Source organism: Marmota marmota, unplaced genomic scaffold (genome assembly GCF_001458135.2).
Source record: "Marmota marmota marmota unplaced genomic scaffold, marMar, whole genome shotgun sequence".
In the NCBI taxonomy this organism is placed as follows: domain Eukaryota; kingdom Metazoa; phylum Chordata; class Mammalia; order Rodentia; family Sciuridae; genus Marmota; species Marmota marmota.
The window spans coordinates 63287436-63313488 of NW_025999900.1; the positions used below are offsets into that span (position 1 = coordinate 63287436).

At 54.7% G+C, this 26053-nt stretch overlaps 1 protein-coding gene across 1 annotated transcript in view; it reads left to right on the forward strand.

The window, feature by feature from the left end:
* Hhipl1 (HHIP like 1) overlaps positions 1-26053 on the forward strand; it is a 56193-nt gene that overhangs the window by 16531 nt on the left and 13609 nt on the right. The window contains 3 exon segments of the mRNA XM_015495483.2: positions 19439-20085; positions 23870-24013; positions 25898-26053. Coding sequence (XP_015350969.2) covers positions 19439-20085; positions 23870-24013; positions 25898-26053 — 947 coding nt within the window.

The window sequence follows — 26053 nt, forward strand, 5'->3', positions numbered from 1 at the left end:
TCCAGCCATCTATCCACCAACCCAAGCAGCCATCTATCCACTAACCCATTCATCCATCGATCCACCAAACCATCCACCCATTCATCCACCAACCCAGCCAGCCATCTATCCACCAACCCAGCCAGCCATCTATCCACCAACCCATCCGCCCATCCATCCACCCATCCACCCCCCACCCCCCCAGTATGGAGTCACTCAGACATAGTGTGGTGTAATAAGAAAGGCCATGGAATGTGGGGTAGGACCAAGTCAATCCAGGCTCCGCCATTTACAACTGGTCTTGGAAGGCAGCTCCTTTGTCTCTCTGCCTCCCTTCTCCAGCTCTAAGGTGAGGCCCACAACTTCTGTGACTCCGGGTTTTGTGGGGGTTAAATGCTGTTTTGCAAAGTGTGGAGGAGGGGCTTAGGAGTATCTGGTGACGAGTGAGGGCTTGATGACCGGATGGAGTTTGCGTTCCTTCATTCAGTGCCCATCTCACAGCTCTTCGGCCAGATGCCAAGGTGCTGGGGCTGAATGACGAGAGGTCCTGGCACTCACGTGGGCTGGGGAGACAGGACTGGGATGGCATTTCAGCAGGACTTGGGGGGATGTGAGCGTGGAGGTGAAGCCCAGGAAGCAGGGGTGACTGCGAGAGATAAGGAGGCGTTGCTGAGGTCAGGGTGAGCTGGGCCTGGTCCGAGAACACGCTGAGCGGGAGGGAGCCCAGGTGCCAACTGGGGCAGCAGGTGCTGAGGTCACAGGTGGGCTGGGGAGGTGGACCATGGCTCTATGGGGACAGTCTCTTCTTTCTGTCTTCTCTGAATGAAAATGATAAAATGGATGGCCAAGGAGGACTTTTCAGGTGAGGTGAGGGTGGCACATGTCACCTGACATCTGTCCCCAGCTCCCGAGCCCTCTCTCTTTCTCACCCCTTCCCGCTGCCCTGAGAGTGGGCTGTCCACAGGTCCCGTCTCATGCCTGTGTGACCTCAGCTACGTCATACCCCCTCTCTGGGCCTCAGTTTCCCTGTGGACTCATGGAGTTGGTACAGCAGCCGTGCCCACCATGGAGCATGGCAGAGGCATGCAGGGTGGGCAGTGCTTCAGGACATGTGAGCCCCAGCCGTGCCCTCCCTGCCTCCCACCCTCCCCCTGAGGAGCCTCCCTGCCTTGGTCACCCCTGGACAGTGCAATGGCCACAAGCAAGACCAGGTGGCACCAAGGGGCCCCCTGGTGGCCTGTGGAGTTGCAGCAGCCACACAGCCAGGCCTGCTCCCTCTGTGATGTGCAGGGACATAGGGCCCTTCTTGGGCCCTTTGCTGGGTGCCAAGCCAGGGAAACCTCGTCTGCCAGCAGCCCTGTGAGGTGGGCATCATTACAATTTATTTATTTTGTTATTATGAATTTTTTCTTCTGCACTGGGGACAGAACGCAGGACCTCAGATGGGATGGAAGAGGGCTCTAACGCAGAGCCACCTCCCGGCCCCCATTATCCCGCTGGCCCATGTCACGGGCTGTGTAACACTCATTGTTCTGTGAAATAAGCAAGAAGCAGAACATAAATAAAAATAATGTAAATGTGGATTTGTTTTTAAAATAAAGAACAATTATGCTGGGAGTGCATGCGTAGACACTCTGCAAGGTGACCAGGAAATGGTGTCACGCAGGGTTTTCTAGGAGGAGAGCTGGGAAGCTGGGATATAGGCTGGGGTGTAGGGTAGGAAGGACTCACTGTTACTGGATTTAGTTTTGTACTTTTGGATTTTTGAGTTACGTAAGTTTTACCTGTACTTAAAATCACTTTGAAAATGTCAAAGACTCACAGAATGAGTGACAGGAAGTTGGAAGAACCCTAATTTCCCCCTTAGTCATGGCAGAGCTGACAGCAACTACTTGCTTGCCTCCAGCAACGGGGCGCTTATCCCATGACTGGCCAAGTCCCCATCTGGAAAGACCCTCCCACCCTGGGCTGAAATACATCTCCTGGTTTACGCTGCCCTGCCTGGGGGGTGCCTCTAGAAACCTCTAAGAGGTTTAGCATTGGCTGAGCACCCATCGGGCTCCGTGTCCTGTTTCTGAGATCTCAACATTCAGCAGGATTTTGAAGCCATCTGATACGGTCCTCAGACAGGGCAAGACTAGCCCCCATTAAATAACAGGAGGCAGAGGGACCCCCAAAATGAAGCCCTGTAGGTAGAACCCCTTGTGCCCCCATGGTACCCAGAATTCCATCACATGGCCTCTACTGATATGCCGTGGCAACAGGAGCTCTGTGCCTGGTGCCCCTGCCTGAGCATCAGCAGCCTCAGTCCCAGCCCGTGGTCCCTCAGCCTCAGTTTGGTCCTCCATAGAGCGGGCGTTACTAGTCACACTCACCAAGACGATTGCTGGGAGATGGAGAGCCTCGTGGAGATGGCACTGCAGGGGGTGCAAAGGGACCAGGGAGGTCGTGGAGAAGAAGGGTCTGCCCAGGCCAAAGCCAGTGAGACAGGACAGAGAACCTGGGAACTGAGCCTGGGGGTGGGGACATGAGGCTCCCTGGTCACACAGATCCTGTGTCACCTCCCCCAGGCTGCTGTAACAGGTCAGCCGACTCCATGGCGTCTACAGGGACATGCCTTCTCTCACACTCCCTGAGGCTGGAGGTCTGGATGGAGGCAGGTCCTCTCGAGGCAGGACCTGCCCCAGGCCTCCCCGAGGCTCCGGTGGCTGCTGTGGTGGCGGGTGTTCCTTGGGTGGTAGATGGAGCTCTGCATCCCTGGCTCCGTGTTCACATGACGTTCTCCCTGGATGTCCAAGCTGCCCTTTTAATACGAGCACTCTTGGGCTGGTGTCCACCCTAACGGTGTCATTTTAACTAGTTACATCCATAACGACTCCCCGGGCTTCCAAATAAGGTCACCTTCTGAGCTTCTGGCGTCAGGACTTGTACATAAGAACTGGGGGCGCAGTTCAACCCCCTCAGGCCTCACACCTGCCTTCTGCACGATGGCTCAAGGACGGCCATCGGTGAGTCCCTGCTCACCCGGCCTGGCTTCCTCGGTGGGAAGTAGCGACCTGGGGGGTGCTCCGAGGGTCTTCCCACTCTGTCATCTCTGACTCAGGTCCATGGGGCCTCCTGGTCCATGGGGTCTATCACCCAGTGGGCTATGATGACCCCTCCCCTGGCTACTCCGTCGGGGTTCCGTCCATCCCCCCATCACAGCCTGGGATTCGGGGTGGGGTCCATGGCAAGGCCAGCCCAGGGCATTCTCTCAAGGCAGAGCCTGGGATGGAGCGGGGGGGTGGGGCTGGGAGCCAAGATGAAGCCAGGCCACACCTGCTGGACACAGCCTGACCCAGTCCTGGCCCTCTCACCAGAACATCTATGAGCCACCAGGGACCAGAGACCCTAGATGTGGAACAAGGGGCAGCTTGGCACACGTGTGTGAGTGCGTGTGTGTGCGTGTGCATGTTCAAGGACCCCCAGTGTTGCATTAGGTACACCTCAGGGGTCACCCAGACCCAGCAGAGATATTGTCGAGTGCTCTTCAAGGGGCATTTGCACAGCCTATGCTGGCTGACCTCTGAGGACGGGGAGCTCACTAACTCTGTGGGAACCTGACCCCTGATATTGAAGAGAACTGGAATGCTCTTCTTCCTGGCACTAGCTCAGCTCTCTGAGCTCCCTGAGCAGGACTGCTTCCCTCTCTCCCGCACAGAGCCCGGGTTCCCACACCTTGCCCAAATATACCAAGTTTCTCATGAAACCTAAAACCAAATCCTCTTGCCATGCTAGACCCTAACTTTGAATATGCTTCCATTTGACTTTCTGTTACAAGGGGTTCTGAGCAGCCAAGCTCTGAGCAGGCTGTCTATCACCTTCCGTGTTGGGAGTGTTAGACCATTGTTAAAGTGCCCAGAACCACAGTGGCACTTTGGGTGGCTAACTGTTTGGGATCTTGGAGGTGCTTATCCAAGATTCTTCTTTCTGTGCTCTTCTTATGCAGGCAAGTGTTTGGCTTTAAATCTCCATTGTGACGCTGGTCCATCATTCAGCCTGGTATAGTCCTTTGGGATTCCTGGTCAGGCATGATCTTTCTCTCTTCAGCCTAAATGAGGGTCTTCTAAGCCTACAGAGGGCATATATATATATGACTTTTCATTTATGGGCGGGGGAGGTGTAGAGAAGTTCCCACCTGTGGCCTCAGCTCAATTCCCAACTGGAGTTTGAGCTTGTTTGGGCAAGTCTGGCCGAGTGGTGAGTAGGCAGGTGTGGTGGGTTTACCTGCGGATCCAGGGGCCTCCCTGGGGTGGGAGTGACACACAGGTTTGGAACAAGGAAGTCAGCAACTGGAGAAGGCAGTGACCATTCAAGCTGCCCTCCACCAGCCCCGACTGAGAGGCAGGGCACCAGGCTGGGGACAGAGGCCGCCTACAGAGTCCCTCCAGGGGGCACTGCCTCGGGCTGCAGCCCAGGAGGGGTCCTGGGGTTGTTCGGTAGCCCACATGACTGTTGCTTTAGAGGCAGCCAGGGGAGCCCACTGGCAGGCCCTGTGGGGACACCCAGGGAGATCTGTGAGGTCTAGGACCCCCCAAAGTAACCAAATGGTCCTGTAGTAAAACTCTGTGTTCTGGGGACCCCAGATGGCACATCACGGCCAATGGGAGTGGGCACTGCTGCTTGAGACCTGCAGAGTTGGGAGCCAGGTCTGGACCCAGCCAGGGACTCCCTGAAGCCCAGATGGGGTGCTAACCCCCCATGGGGGCCACACAGGGCGCTGTGGAGGGCCTGGGGGCAGTGGGGCAGTCGAGACCTTGACACGTTTTTTTTGGTGAGCTGGACCTGCTTACCAAGCCCAGGGTTGTTAGGTGGGGCAGCTGTGTCCACGGACTCCGGGCCCTGCCCTGCTTCCAGAGCCACCCTTCTTGCTGGACTCCGGAGAGCAGGCCGCTCAGCCTTCCCGTCTGTAAAGTGGCAGCCGTGTCCAGCTGGGCGTCCACATGCTAGGATTTCCCCCAGAATTTGGGTTTGGAAACCGGCCCTCTGGTGTCCTGGTTAGCATTTTCCACGTCCTCCCACATCCAGGACAGGGTCGGAAAGTCCCCGCGTCTGGGAAGAGCCCTGGAGCGAGTCAGCCAGGGAGGTTGGCACAGGACCAAAGCCACCACTGACCCCTCCTGGGGTGGCGTGCGGGTTGGGGTCAGCGTCTGTGTCGGGCCTTCCCTGACGGCAGGTGCTTGCACAGTCTGCTCGAGGCCATGGGGAACGGAGCCCAGAGAGCACGTCTGTCCCAGGGCTTCTGGCCACAGGAGCCTTTGGTTGCCTGCCTGTGCACAAACCTCTGCCGGGGCTGGGAGGCGGGCAGGGGCCACGGGAGATGTGACTCCTCCCCACCTCCGCCGGCTGCTCGAGGAAATGGCATCGTGATGACTTAGGCTTAGCCCAGAACAGCGATCCAGATGTGCTGGGAAAATACATCTTACCCAAGCAGAAGGGAACCAGGCGTCAGCTGCAGGACTTCTCAGGGCCTTTAGCATGCAGAATCATGCCTTGAATCTCTAGACGGACTTGAAGTGACCATGGCACCCTGTGAGGCCCCAGCCTCCATGAAGAGTAGTGTTCTCCAGAACAGCACAGAGGGAATGTCAGGAGAGACCGCCTGCAGCCTGCATCTCGGGGCGTCTGGGCTGAAGGGTGTGTTCCTGAGAGCCGCGGAGCTGCAGGTGGCTGCTGGCTCCTGGTCAGACGATGCCTCACTGTGCCTCAGCCAGAGGCTGGCAGCAAGCTGGAGGAAGAGGAGGCTGAGGTGAGAGGCCGGCTTTCCCCAGTGGGGGTGTATCGTCTCTTATTTGTTTCTTTTTATTGATTAATTGACTTTTCAAACAGTCTCTAACAGGAAGCTTTAAACATCCACAGGATAGAGGGCCAGGTAACGCTGCGTCCCTCTCACGCTCCCTTATCGACTCAAGGCCAACTGTGCATCCTACCCCCACCCTGGCTTCCCTCCAGGGGTTATTTTGGAAGTGGGTCCCCATTTTTTGTGGTCCTCAGACGGTGACCCAGGTTTCGGGGAGAATGTGCTCAAGGGAGGGGGGCAGGAGGATGAGGGGGAAGCATCCAGAAGCCCAGGTAGGACAGCCCCAGGGAAAACCAGCTGTGGGCCAGGGAGCCTCCCAGGGGAGCATCTCCTCTCGGGCCTTGGTTTCCCTGTCTGGGTCACAACGGGAGGGAGCTGGACTGTGGGGGCTCCTGTCGGGACCTCACTGGTCCTGGGATTGGCAGGAGAGCTGGGCTCTCCCTCCACCTCTCCACCCTCCCTGCAGTGCCGACTCCTCTCATTCATTCATTCATTCGTTGGTTCATTTCTTCAAGTGGAGAAGGGTCCTCAGACAGGAGGCAGCCTAGGAGGGCTCTGGGGGACAGAGCGCAAGCTCCCTGCTGCGGGACCCACAGGCTGGCTTCTGGGGGCAGGAGACTGGGCTGTGCTTTGATGTTTGGCCTTCAGAATAATCGCATATTTATAAATGAATTTTTGGGTGGAATTAAGGATTGAACCCAGGGGTGCTTAATTACAGAGCTGTATTGCCAGCCTCCCCCACTTTTTTTTTTAATACTGGTGATTGAACTTGGGGGCACTCGACCACGAAGCAACATCCCCAGCCCTTTTTTATATTTTATTTAGAGACAGGGTCTTGCCGAGTTGCTTAGCATCTCGCCATTGCTGAGACTGGTTTTGCACTCTGGATCCTCCTGCCTCAGCCTCATGAGCCACTGAGATCACTGGTGTGCACCACTGCACCCGGCACAAGCCCCTTTAAAAAAAAAAAAATTGAGACCGAGTCTCTCTTAGGGCTTCACGAAGTAGCTGAGGCTGGCCTTGAAATTGCCATCCTCCTGCCTCATCCTCCTGAGCCACTGGGATCGTAGGTGTGCTCCACTGCTTGCCCAGTTTCTGGATGCACTTTCACACAGTCACATTGTGCTTTCGTAAGACTGTCTTGGAGCCAAGTCCTGCTGTGCATTGGTCTCAGGGTCTGGGCCACAGACTGGCCTGGGAACTGGAAGCCCTGGGTTCCAGCCCTCCCCTGGCACCAACTATGCTGAGGCCTTCACCCTCAGGGCCCCGGCCCTGGATTCAAGTCCTAGTGGTTTCTGACCCCACTATGACTCAGAATCACCATTGCCTCCATGTGTCTCAGTTTCTCCTTCTGCATGTGATGGGCAGAGCACGGGCACCCGGCTGTCCAGGAGGTGGAGGAGACGGGGAGGGCCATCATGGGGGTGGCAGAAATCTAGCAAGGCCTCTGGAGAGCCAGGAAGAACAGTGCCCTGGTTCCTGCGGGCACGCAGGGTGGGGCAGCATTGGGGGAAAGGACCTTCTCCCGGTTCTCGTGGGCCCTGGGGCCTGGGCCTGGGCCAGGCTGCTCCTGTGTGCTGTGGCGCCCGTGTGAGGCCTGTGGGGTGCAGGACAAAGCCCTGGGCACAGCACTGGGCTTCCGTCAACCCCCGCCTCTGCCTTCCATTCTTATTTTTTTTCCCCAAGTTTGAAATTAAAGAATAGATGTTAGCCAGGCTCAGTGGTGCACACCTGTAATCCCAGCTGCTTGGGAGGCTGAGGCCGGAGCACAGCAAGTTCAAAGCCAGCCTCAGCAACAGTGAGGTGCTAAGCAAATCAGTGAGACCCTGTCTCAAGATAAAATACAAAATAGGGATGTGGCTCAGTGATCAAGTGCCCCTGAGTTCATCCCTGGTTGTCTACCCCCAAAAAAAGAATAGATGTTTTAAAAGGAGACCAGCGAGGTGGTATTCAAGCGGGTCTTCGGGGTGGCCCAGGCTGTTCTTTGGTGATTTGCCGGCTCTGCAGGACAGTGGCACTGGGCACTCTGGGCAAGCAGTGGAGCACACCTACGATCCCAGTGGCTCAGGAGGATGAGGCAGGAGGATTGCAACTGACCTGCCCTTATCAGCACCGATGAATCTCAAACACCAGCAGATTGAGGGGACAGAAGCAAGTCACAAAAAGAAAAGTTCAGCATGAGAGCTCTTTTTTTTTCCTCCAGGGCTGAGGATTGAACCCAGGTACTAGATACATGCTGGCCAAGCACTCTACCATTGAGCTGCTCCCTTTTAAAATTTTTATTTTGAGACAGACGGGTGTTACTAAGTTGCTGAGGCTGGCCTTGAACTTGATCTTCCTGCCTCAGCCTCCCCAGTCACTGGGATCAGGTGCGCCACCACACTGGCTAGGCATATTTCTAACAGCCTCATTTAATGACCCCAGATGAGTAAGTCAAGACACAGAGAGTTAAGTGACCTGTCCACAGCCACAGAATTAGTGACTTGCAGAGCCAGGACCAAAATCCAGTATTCTGAAATACAAAAACCAAGTGCACGCAGCAGAGATCAACTCCTCATGTTTTAGAAATGATTTCGGACATCTGAAGGGAACGTGGTTGAGTTTTACCATTGACGAAATCCAGAAAAGAGTCTTGGGAGTTCCTTCCTCTGTTCCTGGTAATTTTCCATGGCTGTGAAATGTTTACGAAAGCTCTGGGCTGTGGTCCAGGGCTTCTGGCCTCTGCTGGCCCCAGGCCTTGCCCAGCCTTGATACACATGGTGCAGGGAGTCCAGCTGCCAGGGTGGCCGGGCAGGACAGTTTACTCTCCGGCACGCAGTCCTGGCACATGCTCCCATTGGGGCCAGGAGTGGCCAGAGGAGGCCTGGCTAGGGAGAAAGGACCAACCAATGCCTGGCTGTTGCCCTCAGGATGGGGCAAGAGCTGCCCAGTGAGTGGACAGGCTGTCCCGAGGCCCTCCCTGTCTTTCTGGAAAAGATGCTGACCACCATGTAATTAGCAGGCATGTGGTCTGCAGAAGCTGTGCACATGTGCCTGTGCCCATGAGTCTGGCTAGAGAGGTGCTGGTGATTGTCTGGCTTGTGTGTCCTGGGTGCCTGCTGGGCTTCTGGAAATGTGGGCAATGGTGCTGGACCCTCATGACTTCATGTGGCTCTTGTGACCAGGGGTTGGGACCCAGACTGGCCAGCAGTGACTCCGTCCCATTCAGGAGATGGGGAAACTGAGGCTGAAGGGAGAAGAGTCTTGTATGGGGTCACTTGGGAAATATGAAGTAGGGCTGGTGTCCTTCTTATGCCAGTCCAGGTCAGGATGGATGGAGAGCAGGCTTTACGGGCCCAAATGACTTTTTGGTTTTTTTGGTACTGGGGATTGAACCCAGGGATGCTCAGCCGCTGAGCCACCTCCCCAGCCCTTTTTATATTTTATTTAGAGCCAGGGCCTCACTATGTTGCTTAGGGCCTTGCTAAGTTGCTGAACCTGGCCTCGAATTTGTAATCCTTCCACCTCAGCCTCCCAAGTCTCTGAAATTATAGGTGTGCAGCCCAAATGACTTTGTAAATATTATTTTAAGTCAGTTACAAGTAGCACATGGTTGTCTGTAGCATCTCAGGAGGCTGAGGCAGGAGGATCACAAGTGTGAAGCTAGCCTGGGCAACTGAACAAGACCCTGTCTCAAAATAAGACAAAAGGCCTGGGGGTGTGGCTCAGTGGTGGAGCACTTGCCTAGCATGCTCAAGAGCTGGGGGATGAACCCCTGTATAGCAAAGAGCAACCAAAGTCCCCAAAAAAACTTTAAAAATTATTATAGAAGTTGTCTAAGAATGTGCAATATTCAGGTTGTTTTGTAGTATTTTTTATTAATAGACTTTAAATTTTATAAAAATTTTAGGGTCTAGGTTGTGGCTCAGTGGTGGAGAACTTGCCTAGCACTCGTGAGATACAGTGTTCGATCCTTAGCACCATATAAAATAAATGAATAAAATAAAGGTATTGTGTCCACCTATAACGATAATTTTTAAAAAAAATTTTAGAATTTTTAATATTTTAAAATTTTAATTATTTAAACATGGGGGACAATACAGAGGAAATATACTTCTTTTTTTTTTCTACTGGGATTGAACCCAGGGCCTTGTACACGCTAGGCAAGTGCTCAGCCACTGAGTTTACCCCCCAACTTGGGAATATACATTTTTGACTAATGTAAATCCACTTTCAAATCACACAATGCCACTTCAGGTGTCCTGCAACTAACTTATCAGATTGTTTCCACCCCACCCCACCCCACCCCCACCCGACTGCTTGTTCCTCACTCGTGTCCCTACGCTGAGCGTCTGACCCACAGTAGTGCTGCTCCACTTGAAGAACTTCTAACCGTTTTTTGTAGGACAGATCTGCTCACCAGCAGATGAATCCTCCCACTTCTGTTTTTCTGGGAAGGTCTTCATTTCTTTTTTACTCTTGAAGGATAATTTTGCTAGATACAGACTTCTGGGTTCATGCAGGTTTTACTTTCTCTTCTTTTCTTTTTTTTTTTTTTCTTCTTTTCTGCAACATAGGAGATTGAGCCCAGGGGTGCTTTACCACGGAGCTACATCCCCAGCTCTTTCTATTTTTTATTTTGAGTCAAGGTCTTTCTGAGTTGCTCAGGCTGGCCTCCAACTTGTGACCCTCCTGCCTCCCAAGTCACATGCACCACTGTGCCTGCTGATGGGGTTTTTCTTTCGCTCTGTAATCCCAGGGACTCAAGAGGCTGAGGCAGGAGAATCACAAGTTGGAGGCCAGTCTGAAATTTAGGAGACCCTATGTCACAATAAAAAATAAAAAGGGTTGGGATGTAATGACAGAGCACCCCTGGCTTTAATCCCCAGTCCTGGAAAAAAACTACAAAAGTGTGCCCCCAAGACTATGGTCCCCAGTCGTTGGCTCTCACACTCAGCCTCCAGCAATTTGTCTGCTTAAGCCATCCTGCCAGCCTGTGGCTCCAGCGACCTCTGCTGAAAATCAGCTGCTCTCCGCTGCAAGGCTGGATTTGCTTGTCTCTCCAGAGTGTCAGCGACAGTTGGCCTGGGACCTTAGTTCTCTCCTGGGTCTAAGGCAAGTCACTGATTTTAAGGGCAGTGCTGGCAAGTTCCTGCTGTCTGGTCCCTTGTGTGTATATGAACCTCAACACAAGGTCACTGTGTCCCATGCTGCCCAGACCTATTGGGAGTGGGGAGCCCCTGGGGATGGGGATACCATGATGGAGGCACCAGGTGGGTGGGTTCTGGGCTCCAAGCCTCCCTGCCCTGACTCGACGTGGCAGGCCTCCTCTAGGGTCAGGCAGCCAGTGCACCTGGCATAGATCTGGAAACTGCCTGGTGGGGACCATGGGTATCAAGTCTAGTGCCCCACAGTCGCTTATGAACACCTGTCCAATGAATGAGTCGACAAACCTCCAGAAGATTCCCGTAGGCTGGGAACGAGAGCTCAGCAGAACACCAGAGAGCAGTCCTCTAACTGTGCCTTCCCCCAATCTCATGGTTATGGCCCAGGCTGTGTCACTTCCACCTCAACACACGCATCCAGAGCCCTGAGTTGATGTCCCATTACCTTGTTCCGACAGCCAGCTGGGAAGGGGAAACAGTCCTGTGTCCTTCCTGGGTCTTGTGCCCTTGGACCCTACTGGCTCTGTCCTTGCCCTGCTCTCCGTGCCCCCACTCAAGGCTGCATTTCCCAGGTTCTCACTCAGCTGTCCCCTGCTCAGTCCGGCCAATGAGAAATACTGCTAGGAGCTGAGGGCTGGAGGAAGCCTTCCCCTGTCTGTCTGTCTGTCTCTGATGATCTCTGACAGTGACCTTCTCCAGCTTCCACCAGGCAGGCCCGAGGCTTTGGCCAGGTGACCACAGTGCCTTGACTCCAGTGCCAGAACACCGGTGGACTCATCCGCTGCTGCTGATTCCAGGCTGCCACATTGTTCCCTGTATGGCTTTGGGGCCTCTTTGTCATGGATTCTCTGTTAAATTTGCTGTTCCAAATACTTGGAGGTGTTTGGTCTTGTGTAGAGACCCTTAACTCACCCCTGCCCCTGTTCAGGCCTGAGCCACAGGCCTGAGAGCCCACAGGCCTGCTAAATCTAATCTACCCCCAGCCCCGCCAGCAGCGCTGGCCCTTCAAACCTGCAGAGAGGGTGGGTTTGTGACTTGGGGCCATGAAGACTAAGCAGGAGTTTGCCAGATGGAGCCTGTTGGGGATGGCATTCCAGGGAGGGCAGGAGCTGAGGTCCACTTGGGGATGTGCTAGGTGTCTTTGGCATTGTGAGATTCTGAGGTGGATGAGGCAGAGTATGTGTGTATTAGGGGCTTCTAGGTACCCATCCCAGGAGGTACACCCCTCGGGGCATCCCCATCTGGAGCTGAAGAAGGAGGCTCAGTAGGCTCTGGGCTCTGTGGAAACTGCTGGCCCAGGAGGGGAGAACGGGAAGAATCTTGGGGCAGGGCCAAGGGTGGGACCTGGGGGCTGTCACAACCTCCGGGCCCCGATCCTCAGGTTTCACGTTTTGTGACTCTGGGTTGACACCGCCTGCCTCCTACACCACGCCCTCACTTCAGCTCCCTGAAAGTTTCTGATCACTGGCTCCTTTGGCCCAGTAGGCGGTGGGACTGGAATCTAGGAGTCTGGGCTTGGGCCCTGGAGCCCTTCACCCCTCCGGCTAACCTGCACCTGGGGGAAGAAGCCGAGCCCAGGAAAAAACGTGAAACACACGCGGCCCCCGGGGCCCGGCCACTGCCGTTGAATTCAGAAAGGCTCCCGGGCCTGGAGGAAGGGGCTGCGAGCAGAGCGGGAACAGAGACTGTGCCACGGTCCGCTCGGCGCGCCAGGGTGTCCCTGGCCAGAGGTGACCTCCTGGCAGAGGAGGTCCCCAAACTCGAAGTCTGCGGGGCGGATCTTTGCCGAGAGCGCCCCGGGAGGGTGCAGGNGGGGGCCTTGACCGCCCGGTCGCGGAGCGGAGATCACTGGGGCGAGGATCAGAAGTGGGTCCCTGGCTTTGGAAGTCGAGGATCCTAGAGGGAGTCATCTGGCACCGGTCGGGGAGCCGGGCATCCCCGGACAGCTCTCGGCTTTGCCATTCATAAGCTTCGTAACGTGAGCCTTCCCCTGGCCTCAGTTGCCTCTCCCAGCGCAGACGGGACAGGTGATGTCATTACTCTTTCCGAGACTAGGGGCTTTTCTGCCCCGCAGTACCCCACCTGGAGGAACCCCGCCCTGGTCGGTACCGGGATGCGGAGGCGTTTAAGCCCGGCTCCCTGTGCTGCCGCGCGAGGGGATCAGGGGCTCTGAAGAGGGCGTGGTCAAGGCGCCAGGCGTGGTTGAAAGGTCTAGGGGACACTGTTCCCTATGAGGGCCCCTCCCTACCCTGCGGGAGCAGTCTAAGAGCCCCTGCCTCCTCCCTGACCTGGCCTGTGTGAGTCCTGGACCCTGGATGTATTCCGGCCCCACCTGGGTGCTCCCGCTGGAAGGGCGCCCTCACCTGAGTGACGCCTCCCCGCTGACTTCTGCCCACACCACACTATCATAGCTGTTTTCCTTCTGTGAGATTGCCCCCCGTGGGCAAAAGCTGTCTGGCTGAATGCAGAAATAGGGTGTCACCAGGAGCCCTAAGGCTGGCCCTGGCCATCAACTGGACAGAGAAGGCGCTCAGGGGTGGAGCGATCCCACGGGCGCAGCGCAGTACTCCAGCCTTCGGCCAGCAGGGGGCAGGCGAGGGGAAAGGGGCAGAAGGGCTTAATGGAACCTGATGTCCTGGGGTTGATCCTGGCTGTGCCACCTTCTGACTTTGTGACCTTGGGACTATCACCACTGCACACTTCAGTTACATTATCTTTAAAATGGGGACAGAAGCTGGGCATGTTGGTAAATGCCTGTAATCCCAGAGACTCAGGAGGCTGAGGCAGAGAATGGCAAGTTCCAGTAAAGCCAGCCTGAGCAACTTGGAAAGATCCTGTCTCAAAATATATTAAAAAAAGGGCCAGGCGTGGTGGCACAAACCTGTAATCACAGCCACTATAGAGGCTGAGGCAGGAGGATCACAAGTTTGAGGCCAGCCTCAGCAACTAAGGGAGGCTCTAAGCAACTCAGCAAAACCCTGTCTCTAAATAAAATATTTTAAAAGGTCTGGAGATGTGGCTCAGTGGTTATATGCTCCAGGGTGCATTCACTAGTAATACTATTACTACTGTTAACAACAACAATAATAAATAACATGGGGACAGATTTCTTAACTGTCCCCCAGGGTTGCCATGCAAATTAAGTGGCTCAAACAATAGATGCAGTTAAATTTCTCTAGTGCTTCCTGGCCCACCACCAGCCCCAGACTCTGCTGAACCCCCATGCTGGACGTCTTAAGAGCTGAAGAGTCTGGCCAAGCAACTAAGGGAGTTGCTTGGGAGTTGCTCTCCCCAGCCTGGGGACTCCTTGGGATCAGGTCCTTGGTCTCCCCACACCCAGGCCACATAGCAGAGTTCACACATGCATTCCACACCTGTTTATTGAACACTTATTATGTACTGGACCAGTCAAGGCAGATGAGGCAGACAGGTCCAAGGAAGAAGAAGGGAAAGTCGGTCCTGGAGTGTCTGTTGGCAGGAGGCCCCTCCTTTTCCTTGGGAACCTCCTGGGATTGCCTGGCCTTGAGCAACCCATGGTGGAGTATCTGCTAGCACCTCCAGCCGAGGCGTCTCTGGGAGTGACCTCATGTCTGGAGTGAGCTTACAGAGGGCGGCTGTGGCTGGGGCATGGTTTCCCTGACAGGGTTTTGTGGAGATGGCTGGCAGGAGAACTGCTCTCTGCCAGCCAAGATTGTGTCCAGATTCAGCACCTCCGGATTCCCACCAGGAAAGGTGGCCCAGGCACCTTATCTACAGGTTTCAGTCTGTACTCAGGCCTCACATCTGTCCTGGGGAGACAGGGAGGCTCTTACCTCCCATGGATGCTGTGTGCTCTGGAGGAGAATGACCAGCTATGGCATGTGCATCCCCTGCATGGCTGGCATGAGCCTTCCACGTGCTAACTTCCCCTGTAACTGAGGTGCCCTCTCCAAGTGCCTGAGGTCATCCAATCATGTTTCTGATGGAAATCTGCAAAGGTCCTCTGCAGGCTCATGCCTTCAGAAGATTGTTCCAGGGCCTGTAAGGACTTGGCCCTGTGCTGGTGCTGGGCCTGGAGGCAGTTGGCAAGTCGCAGGCACAGCCTCAAAGTCCCCTTGTTCAGTTCAGGACAGACAGCAGCTACTTACCAGAATGTGCAAGAGATTCACCAAGATTACCAAAACCCATGAGGGCATAGCACAAAGGTGTCAGGGGCCGGGAAGGAAGGCCTCCAGGAGGAGGGGATATTCAGTTACCTCTTACCAGCTCATCCAACTGGAAAATTACCCAACACATACTTGTATCATCTTGGTTTATTCCTCGTGACACCCGTGAGGTTGGAATTCCTTACCCTTTTCATGGATGAGGACATGGCCCCAGGAGCATGCCCACGGTCACTTGAGTGCACAGAGAGTGTGTGCTCTGGCTCCAAAGCCCTTCTCCCAATGCTACCTCTGTCCCTGAGCCTGATTATGTGCTGGGTCCTGGGATGCCCCCCTAGAGGGTGCCATCATCTGTGGGATGGACAGGTATGCAAAGAGATGATGAAGTCCTAGCCAAGCAGAGCATCCAGGCCACTGCTGGCGGTGGAGAGGTGAGGGCAGAAGTGTAGAGTATCTCCTGCAAGCTGCAGGGTTACAAGGTAGTGGGGGCTGTGTCGGAGCCCTGAACAGATGTTGTGGGAGTGGCCCAGGGCCGGCAGCAGCCCTGGGAGAGAGCCGAAGTCAGAGAGGACTTTGAGTCCATTCTTGCGTCATGAACAGGAGTTTGGCAGATGTGGAATTGAGTGAGTAGGAGCGTCCTACGGAGAGGACATTGTGTGCAAAGACTCTGTCTTCTCAAGAGTGGGAAGGCATGAGATGCCTTCGGGACTCAGGACCATGAGTCATGAGTGTCAGTGGCTACGCGGGGGCAACCTTGGGATGGGGAGGTGGCAGGCTGTCTGCCCTGCACTTCCTGGCCCAGGCAACCGAGTGGTGGGTTGCTGGCATGGCTTTCCACCCTCTCTGCCACTGACTGTGGGGCCTGGTGCCTCATCATCTCTCTGCCAGCAGCGGTCACTGGCGCTTCTTGTTATTTCCTAGTTCTTGACTGCTCTGCTCTGAGCACCATGTTTGCCCTGTGTATAAGTAAAAGTCCCCAGGCTGTGAGTGAACAGCCATGGACCCAGGGTTTGCTGGTGACTGCCAAGGTCTCCAGGCCCTCTTGTTCCCTCTGCCTGGGCCTTGGTGAGTGGCATGCCCTCAGATTGGCTTGCAGAAGTTTGTTCTGCCCTCCACTGTGTCTCTGGAGTAGAGGACAGTGCCTGGCACAGTGTGTGTCCAGGAGACACTTGTGGAGTGGAACGTTCCTGGCTCATCTGGAGAGAGCACCAGGTGGGTGGCGTGAGTTCTGGTGTGAGCCCAGGTTTGGCCACTTCTTGGAACATGTCTACTTTTAGTCCCGGTTCCTCATCTGCAAAATAGGAGTCACAATGACGCTGACCTGCAAAGACTGAATGAGGTGTGCACATACACAGAGCCTCCGGGACCACCTGCAGCTGCTGGCTGACCCACAGGAGACTCCAGGGACCATGAGAGACACTGCAGTGCATAGACCTAAGACCTGGCTCCTGGCTTCTTGTTGGCAGAGTCAACATGTGAGACGTGGTGTCCCTGCTTGGGCCTGGGACAGCAGCTGACCAAGTGCACAGCAGGGTGCTGCCTGTCCTGTCGGGTAGGACTCAGCCCAGAGGGGCCAGAAGGACAGGCCATAGCTGACCGAACCCATGGTCATGTGATGGGAGTGAGTGGCCCCTGGACTGGAGCTTGAAAACATAGCTGTGAGGTCAGCCAGTCACCCGCTGCCCTCAGAGGTGTCCTGTTGGAAGCCAGCCTGGTCCCCCCTGTGGGTGGGGAGGATGTCTGTGGCTGTTAGGGCCTCCTTCACCACAGGAGGCGCATCTCCTGAGTCCTCTGGAGGCCCAGAGCTGAGTCAGGCTGGGCCTTGGACTGGTGAGCTCACACGGGGAGAGGTGTCAGGCTCAGAAATAAATAATTACAACACGCAGGTCAGGTCCAGGGTTGGACAGAGGGCAGTCCCCACGGAGCCTGGGCTGCTGAGGGCACCGTTGCACACTGAGGCGAGGAAGGGGCCATGGTGTGTGTGGCGGGGCTCTGCACTGGGGCTTGCGGGTGGGTAGATAGAGCCAGTTGGTGGAGTCCAGCACACTTGCTCAAACCCTGTCTGTGCAGCACACTCTGCGGCACATGACCTTGGGCTGGTGACTTCCTCTGGAGTCCCAGCTTCCTCATCTATCTAAGGACATGCAGAACAAGGACACCCTGCTGCTGCTTTGGGGGGAAGTAGATTCACAAAGAGCACCCTGCACAGGGCTGGCCCACCATCGGCCCCAGCCCCCGCAGCTGTTGGTATTGTCCTGCTAGTTTGCAGCAAAATAACGGGGGGGGGGGNCAGTCCGGCTGCAGCAGAATAATCAGGGGGGTGACGAGGAACTTGTGTACATTGATACAGCAGGAGTGGGAGCCGTTTATTGTAGGACAACAGAGGTATTTATACATTCCACACAGCTTATCTTAATTAACATAAAATAGATACAGCAGTCAACCAATAAGGAATCTCCACACTTAATGGCTCACTGGCACCACCTCACAAACCACTCCCCCTGGCAAAATACCAGGCGCCATCCTGTCTTGTTTACAGACTCTAACACTAGTTCATCTGTATTATTTAAGGATGTGGAGAATTCAACCTGCCAGAGAGGTGGGGAGGGAAGGGTGCGCGGCCAGGGGCAGCTGTCCTGAGGTGCAGAGCAGACTGCCGCGTGGCAGGGCTGTGGGGAAGAGGAAGGTGGGCAGGAGCAGGAGCCGTGGCAGAGCCAGATCAGGGAGAGCCAGGCTACCCCCTTGTGGCTCTTGGGTTGGGGGCAGGGTGGGCGCTGGAGGTGTGGCGCAGGGAAGAGGCTGCTCAGGTTTGCTGCCTTGGCCAGGATTCCCAGAGAGCAGAGCAAAGCCACAGCTTCTGCGCCCTTTGTCTTAGTAGGGTTAGGGGACCCAGGAAGCAGGAGATGGCATGGCAGGGTCAGAGACAGGCTAGGACGCAATTGTGAGCAGGATACTGCCAAATGTGATTGGGAGCCACCTTGGAGCAGCCGAACTCTGCACTTTGGGACTGTTCAGGCAGGGAGGTGGGCAGAGCCCTTCTCCCAGTGGCCAGAGGCTTGTCCCGTGGCATTCACTGCCCTGCATTTCAAGTGGTGCCCACGTGGGCCCTGATGAGGTCTGACGCATCTCACTGGTGGGGAAGTACTGAGTGGGGGGGCATGAGGCTCTGGATTCTGCTCTGGGCAGAGCTGGGAAGAGTACCTGTGAGGCCAAAGGCCTGAGGAGGGGCCCAAGGGTTTTGGATTCATTCATCACATAGAAAGCTGCTCTGCCACTGCTGCAGTGGGGACAGCCCCAGGGCCTCATCAAGGAGCTGAGAATGAGGTGCCTGGGCAGGAGGGAGGGACCAGGTGTGGGGGGGTGGGCACTGGCCTCATCAACACACTTGCTTATTGCCCATGCCAGTCACCACTGTGCTGGAGAGAGCAGGGCCCACCTGAGATCACACTTAATATGGTCTGTGTTGCTAGCCCAAGTGTGGTGCTGAATGACAAGTGGCCTTCAGCCTCAGTTTCCCCAGTAGCAATTCCCTCTTGAGATCTCAGGAAGATTCAGTGGACAGATATGTAGGAGCACGTGGCCTATCTCTGGTGAATCAAGGTCAACAGAGGGCTGGTGGGTAAGGTATTGCCTATGGGCCCACTATGCGCTGGACTCTATCAAGTTCTGGGGTACAATAGTAACCATCCAGAACTCGTGTTCTGAAGAAGAAGACAGGCAATAAACAAGGAACCAATTAATTTTTATTATAATCTCAGGTCATGTTCCTTTTGTTTGAGATTCAGGGGATGGAACCCCAGGGGGCTCTACCACTGAGCTATATCAACAGCCCTTTTTGGTTTTGATCTTGAGACAGGGTCTGAGTTGCTCAGGTTGGCCTCAAACTTGCATCCTCTGATTTTTGTTTGATTTAAAGCAAGGTCATAGGCCAGGAAGTAATGGGTGGGGGTGGACTGGGTGATCAGAGAAGATCTGAGGAGGTGGCCCTTGAGTAGGGTCACAAAGTGAGGGGGTTAGTCGGCCAGATCTAGGGGCGGGTGCAGGATGTGAAGAGTCGGCTTGGAAGGGTTCGGGCCCCCAGCAGCCCCTGTGTGGCAGCAGGTAGTAGCAGAAGGGACGGTTTCAGGATTTGTTCTAGCAGGTGCACCAAGGCACAGGGACAAGAGCGCAGGGGAAGGGAAATGAGGCCAAGGTTGCTGCTGGAGTTGAGGCTACAAGTGGTAATAGAGGGCCTCCTCTGCCCTTTGTGGGTCTGCAGACTGAGGCTCTGGCCGGGGGCACACAGCTGACTGGTGTCCCCACACAGCACCCCTGAGCCCTGCCTGTCTCTGCAGGAATGCTCACCCTATGCAGCCCACCTCTATGACGCCGAGGACCCCTCCACGCCCCTGCGGACGGTGCCGGGGCTCTGCGAGGACTACTGCCTGGACATGTGGCAGACGTGCCGGGGCCTCTTCCGCCACCTCTCGCCCGACCGCGAGCTCTGGGCCCTGGAAGAGAACCGAGCCAAGTTCTGCCGCTACCTGTCCCTGGATGACACGGACTACTGCTTCCCACGCCTACTGGTCAACGAGAACCTCAACTTGAACCTGGGCCGAGTGGCGGCCGATGCCAAGGGCTGCCTGCAGCTGTGCCTGGAGGAGGTGGCCAACGGGTTGCGCAACCCGGTGGCCATGGTCCATGCCCGGGACGGCACCCACCGCTTCTTCGTGGCCGAGCAGGTGGGGCTGGTGTGGGCCTACCTGGCTGACGGCTCGCGCCTGGAGAAGCCCTTCCTGAACATCAGCCGCGCCGTGCTCACCTCGCCCTGGGAGGGCGACGAGCGGGGCTTCCTGGGCATCGCCTTCCACCCCGACTCCCCGCGCAACCGCAAGCTCTACGTCTACTACTCCGTGGGGGTCGGCTTCCACGAGTGGATCCGCATCAGCGAGTTCAGAGTCTCCGAGGACGATGAGAACGCCGTGGACCACGGCTCTGAGAGGTGTTTCCCCTGGGCCACCGAGGGTGGGAGCCGGGCTGCCGTGCGGGGGTGTGCGCACGTGCCCTGGTGTGAGCGCCTCACCAGGAGGTTACTAAATACCCGCACATTTAAACCCCAGCACCTTTAAATCCCCTGGTGGGGCACTGAAGTACATGCCCTGGGGCCTGGGGAGGCTTCTGGAAACCAGACGTTCAATGGAACTGTTTCCTGACCCCTCCATGTGACCTCCAAGGCCGATCATCTCTCCCCCAACTCTCCAGGCACTCGAGATGGTTGCTTTCATGTGGTTCGCTTAAAACCCAAGGAGTTCGTGTTGTTGGTCCCATTTTTCAGATGAGGAAGTGGAGGCTCAAAGAGGTCAAGTGACCTTTCAGGTCACACTTCTAGAAGCATTTCAGCAGGAACCCTGCTCTGGCCTCCGTGTCCCCCCAGGGCATCCTCTGCTCCAGGAAACTTCCTTCCTCCAGCTCCCACCCATTCCCACCCCCAGGTCCTCAAGGCCTACACAGAGGGCTCCCTGTGCATTATATATGCTCCAGCTGGTTGTCCAATTGGAGTTGAACTGGCCTGCCCAAGGGGCTCACTTGCCAGCCTGGGTACAATGGGGAAATAGCCCCCTTATCAGAGACCCAACAGGTAGAATCTGATATTGGAAAATAGTTGCACAGGGGTTAGGACAATGAAAGGGCAACCGCAGGAAGGGAGGCCACTCTGAGTTGCAAGTGGAGGAGCTGCCTCCACCCCTAGAGCTGGACAAAGTGGGAAGGGGGGCTTCCCGGAGCCCAGGAGCCCTGGAGGTGGGGCCACTCTGTGACAGCTGGCACCATGTTGGGCCTGGGCAGATCAACTAGATCCAGAAAGGAGGTGCAGCTACTGCCAGGACCCTACCTGAAACAGAGAGGGGTGTCCTCCCCACTCCAGTCTCGCAAAGTACTGCCCATTGGCTAAACCATTTCAGCCAGCAAAGGAACATGGGAAGTGTAGTTTGCAGTCGCAGGGAAGGGGAGGGTCAGCCCTGGGTCAGAGGGCAAACAGGCAAGTAACATCACCTTGTATATTTGATCAAACTGTAACATCTTAACATTGAACATAGAGAAAGGACGAGTGACCACCAGACAGCTGTCTTGGTGAGCTAATGTGGCTCTTACTGTACAGCACTGTTTTTGTTTTTGTGTTTGTTTTTGGTACTAGAGATTGAACCCAGGGGCACTTAACCACTGAACCACATCCCCAGCCCTCCTCCCTTTTCTTTAATTTTTTTATTTTGAGATAGGGTCTTGCTACATTGCTTAGGGCCTCACTTAGTTACTGAGGCTGGCCTCAAACTTATGATCCTCCTGCCTCAGTCTCTAGAGCAGCTGAGATTATGGATGTAACCGTCATGCCTGGCTCCAGCATTAATTTTGACTATGAGATTCCTGGCAGCTGGAGCAAAACGAGAAAATATGATGCTCATAATCTTATACGAACCTATGCAACTACTTCTCCATGAAAGATTATTTATCATATGAACCTGACAAAGGGAAGATGGAAGGGCAGAATGAAAGTACCTTCAACAGTGACTTAAAAAAATGGTTCCTGATAAAACTTAAATTGAGCACAGAATATACAGAGGAACATATTTAAGAGTGAGGGTTCATTAAGGGTCTTCTGGAGACATCATTTGTTCAAGCCTGAGCTCATTTAGAGGGGGACATAGGCATGGCTGGCTGGCCGAAGGCAGGTCAGGGAAAAGCAGTCATCTTTGCTCAAGCTGACTGGCAGTCTCTTCATTTATTTATTTTGGGGGATACTGGAGATTGAACTCAGGGGCCCTCGACCACTGAGCCACATCCCCAGCCCTATTTTGTATTTTATTTTAGTTGCTTAGCACCTCATCATTGCTGAGGCTGGCTTTGAATTTACAATCCTCCTGCCTCAGCCTCCAGAATCACTAGGATTACAGGTGTGTGCCTCTGTGCCGAGGCTGTCGGTCTCTTTATCTGGGGCTGGGATCCCTCAGTCTGAGCTGTGCTCCGCAGGAGGCCCTGGTGCTGGGTCCTGTATTGCTCACCTCCTGCCGTGCATTGCTATCACAGTGCAAAGGCTTGCAGCCCTGGCTCTGAAGGACTCAAATCCAGGGTCCAAGTGACTTCACCTTTCTGTATCCTGGTTTTTCTTATCTGTTATTAATGAGAGTTTAGCGAGTGAGTAGCCAATCCTAGAGAGTTAGAATATCTTAAGTTTATTTCAATTGGAGGAGGAGGAGGAGGAGGAGGAGGATGATGATGATGAGGAGGAGGATGATGATTTGGATACCAGGGATTGAACTCAGGGGCACTCAACTGCTAAGTCATATCCCCAGCCCTTTTTTTGTATTTTATTTAGAGACAGGGTCTTACTGAGTTGCTCAGCACCTTGCCATTGCTGAGGCTGGCTTTGAACTCGTGATCCTCTCCTCCTGACTCAGCCTCCCAAGCCACTGGGATTACAGGCATGCGCCACCACACCCGGCTCAACTGGAGGATAATTTTTTCAGTCCTGGGGATTGAACCCAGGACCTCATACCTGTAAGACGAGAGCTCTACCAGTGAGTTTCACCTCAGTCCTTTTTATTTTGAGACAGGGTCTCCCTAAGTTGCCGGGCTGGCCTTGAACTTGTGATCCTCCTGCCTCAGCCTCCTGAGTATCTGGGATTACAGGTGTGCACCACCACACCTGGCAGGAGGGAATTTACACAGAGAATTGGCTACCCAGGCGTTGAGAGGGCTGGAAGAGGACAGAGGAAGGATCAGTTTCCTGAGAGTGGTGGCTATAACAAGCTACTGCCGCTCTGAGACGGGAGGAACAAAGGGGAGAGAGGTGTTTGTGCAGGTGTGTCTGCCCTCGGTCCCTGTTAGCCACCACTGTGGCTGGCTCTGCACCTGCTGTTTTTGGAGGTGGAGCCAGAGGTCAGAGACCTGGCTTCTCCTTCCTGCCTTCTGCTCCCCAGCGGCAGACCCTGACCTGAAGCTGGCTGGCTGGGGCATAGTGGGAAGTTCCCTGCATTGGCAGTCAGGAAATCCCCAAGGCAGGGTGTGGAGCCCAAGCATCCTGCCAAGGTCTTAGAAGTTCTGGTAGCTAACAAATGGGATGTGTGTAGAGTGTGCATGGCCTGACTAGCTGCTGTTAGAAGCTAGGACAATGGAGAAACTAGTTGAACCAGTGGTCAGGTGGACAGTTTCACATAATTATAGTAGGGCAGATGCTAGCATAGAGAGCAGTAGGAAAAAAAAAAAAAAAAAACAACAACACTGAGCCAGAACTCAAAGTTTTGAGTTCTAGTCCCAGCTCTGCTACCTACCGGCTGTGAGACTTTGGGCCAGTCGCTCAACCTCTCCGAGCCTCCAGGTCCTCCTTGACATGTGGAGTAAATTATTCCAGTTCAACCTACTTACCAGGTCCTTGTGAAAATCACTTGTTACAAAGGATATAAAAAGTCTTTTCCAGCTGGGCATGTGGCACTCACCTGTAATCACAGTGATTTAGGAGACTGAGGTAGAAAGATCACAAATTCACGAACAGCCCCGGCAAGACTCTGTCTCAAAATAAAAATAAAATAAAATAAAAGGGCTGGGATGTGGCTTAGTGGTAGAGCACCCCTGAGTTCAATCCCCAGTATCAGAAAACAACAACAACATTCTTTTCTCCATTGTGAAATGACATCCAACAGAGAGGAGGGTTCATTGTTGTGATCTTGATTTTTGTTTGTTTGTTTATGTGTTGAAGGCTGAGTTTTCATTGTTGGGGGTTTATCTTCCTTTAGGATAATCCTGGAGATTGAAGAACCAGCTGCCAACCACAATGGGGGTCAGCTGCTCTTTGGGGACGATGGGTACCTGTACATCTTTACCGGAGATGGCGGGATGGCTGGAGACCCCTTCGGAAAGTTTGGAAATGCCCAAAACAAGTATGTTCGGCTTCTAGTTGTCTGGTACCTTGGGGGGCACTCCGGGGCTTCTGGCACTCTTTTGGAGCCAGAAGTGACTTTCTTAGCCAAGCAGCTTTGATTAGTAGGGAAGGGTCTGGGAACCAGCTCAGCCTGCAGCTAGCTGGGGATCCCAGGCAGTCACTTGTTCCCATCAATTACAGGGGAATGATAATCATCTCCATGGGAGGCTCCTTGGTTTACAATTGCCCAGAGCCTGTTTCTCACAGGTGCCTGATAAGTGACATCAGTGACCCTCCGGGAAGGTCAGCCCAGCCCTGAACAGAGCCCTGCTGGAGGAAGGTATGGGGTGCTCCCCAGATGGATCAGGGAGGGGAAGCAGGCCAGAGTAGGGTCTCTATGGACAGGTGGGTTTTCTGCCCCAGGGTCACTCACAAAGACCCAAATTCGGAAGTATAATCTCGGCCTCATTTACCCACCTGCTGGCTTGAGCAAATGGCCTACCCTTGTGCCTCTTTATGCATGCACACACGCGGGTGTACATCCTTGTGCACGTAAACGAGGATGTTGAAGAGTCTCCGGCCTGCCTCTTCCATTTCCTTAGCCAAAATGACAAAACCTCCCTTAGCCCAGGAAGTCAAAATAGAAAGGGTGATATTGATTACTGTAATTAAAGTGCTCACAGTTTGTGACTTATGCTTTCACATGTGACAGTGTAAGAATCATCCGAGCTTTCTCAGTTTGTAATGTGTTCAGAGATGAAGTTGAGAAAATAGAAATTAAGGATTTGTGGATAATTGGATGGGACTTAAAACATTGTTTTGCTGCTATGCGGTTTTTGCCCACTCGCATCCTGAGGCATGATGCCTGTTGTGGCTCAGGGTGTGAGCAGCTCAGGGCACGTGGAAGGAGCTGCTGGGGAAGCTGGTAGGCCTGTGGTGGGGACCCTGGGCTGGGGGAGTGTTTTGTCACCATTAGCAAGACTCCTGTGAGGTGTCTGTACTGATGGGGGAACACTTGGGTGCTAATTCTTGTGGGAATGACAGGCACACAGTTGTGTCAATTGGGCAAAGGACACCAGCCCTGCCTTGAAAGGCAGCCTGGAGGGAGGGAGTCCACCAACACCGAGAGGGGAGATCAGAAACCAGGTGAGAGGCCTGCTCCCCTCCACACCATCTCCAAGCACAGCACAGATTTTTCCATGTGATTTTTGTCATGTGACCAGTGGAACCAAAAGCTATCCCCCCCCCCCCCGCAGAGCTGCACAGAGGTTAGAGCTGCTGGCAGCTCCCACCTTCTCCCAGCCCTCCCTACGCTTTCTGCTTGACGCATATGACTTTGATCACTGACTCAACACTTGATGTCACCTACTAGGTTGGATCGCTGGGCTGGGTCCTGGAAAAAAAAAAACTAAATATGAGTCATTTTCTAGCGGAATCCTCACTGGCTAGCACAACCCTGTAAACAGGAGGGCAGAGCAGAACCCTCTGTCACTATGGAGGACACTGGGCTTCCATAGAGGGTCTGGAAAAGGGCTTGGGGTTCTGGGCCAGCCATCTGGGCTGGATCTCTGCCCTACCATTGATTATCCGGGTGGCAGGGGGGCACTTTATCTGACTTTTTTTGAGCTTAGCTGCCGTCTGTAGAACTAGATCATAACAGTACTTAACCTAAAAGTTTCCTTGTGGCCATGAAGTATGGCAATAGACGACTTTAGGTCCAATGCTCTGGACAGGGCTTGGCACCCAGTTGAAAGGATGAACGAGGTTGTCCAGCTGCCAATAGCTGAGGAGCACCGCACCCGGGTTTCTGCCGCATAGCCGGGGCTCACCCTGCACCGGGCCCCGTCGCTCCCCGTCCTGGGGATGGTGCGCGCTGACACCCCGGCCTCTCGCCCGTCCGCAGGTCGGCGCTGCTGGGCAAGGTGCTGCGCATCGACGTGAACCGCAACGAGCGCGGCCCGCTCTACCGCATCCCGCCCGACAACCCGTTCGTGGGCGACCCGGCCGCGCGGCCAGAGGTCTACGCCCTGGGCGTGCGCAACATGTGGCGCTGCTCCTT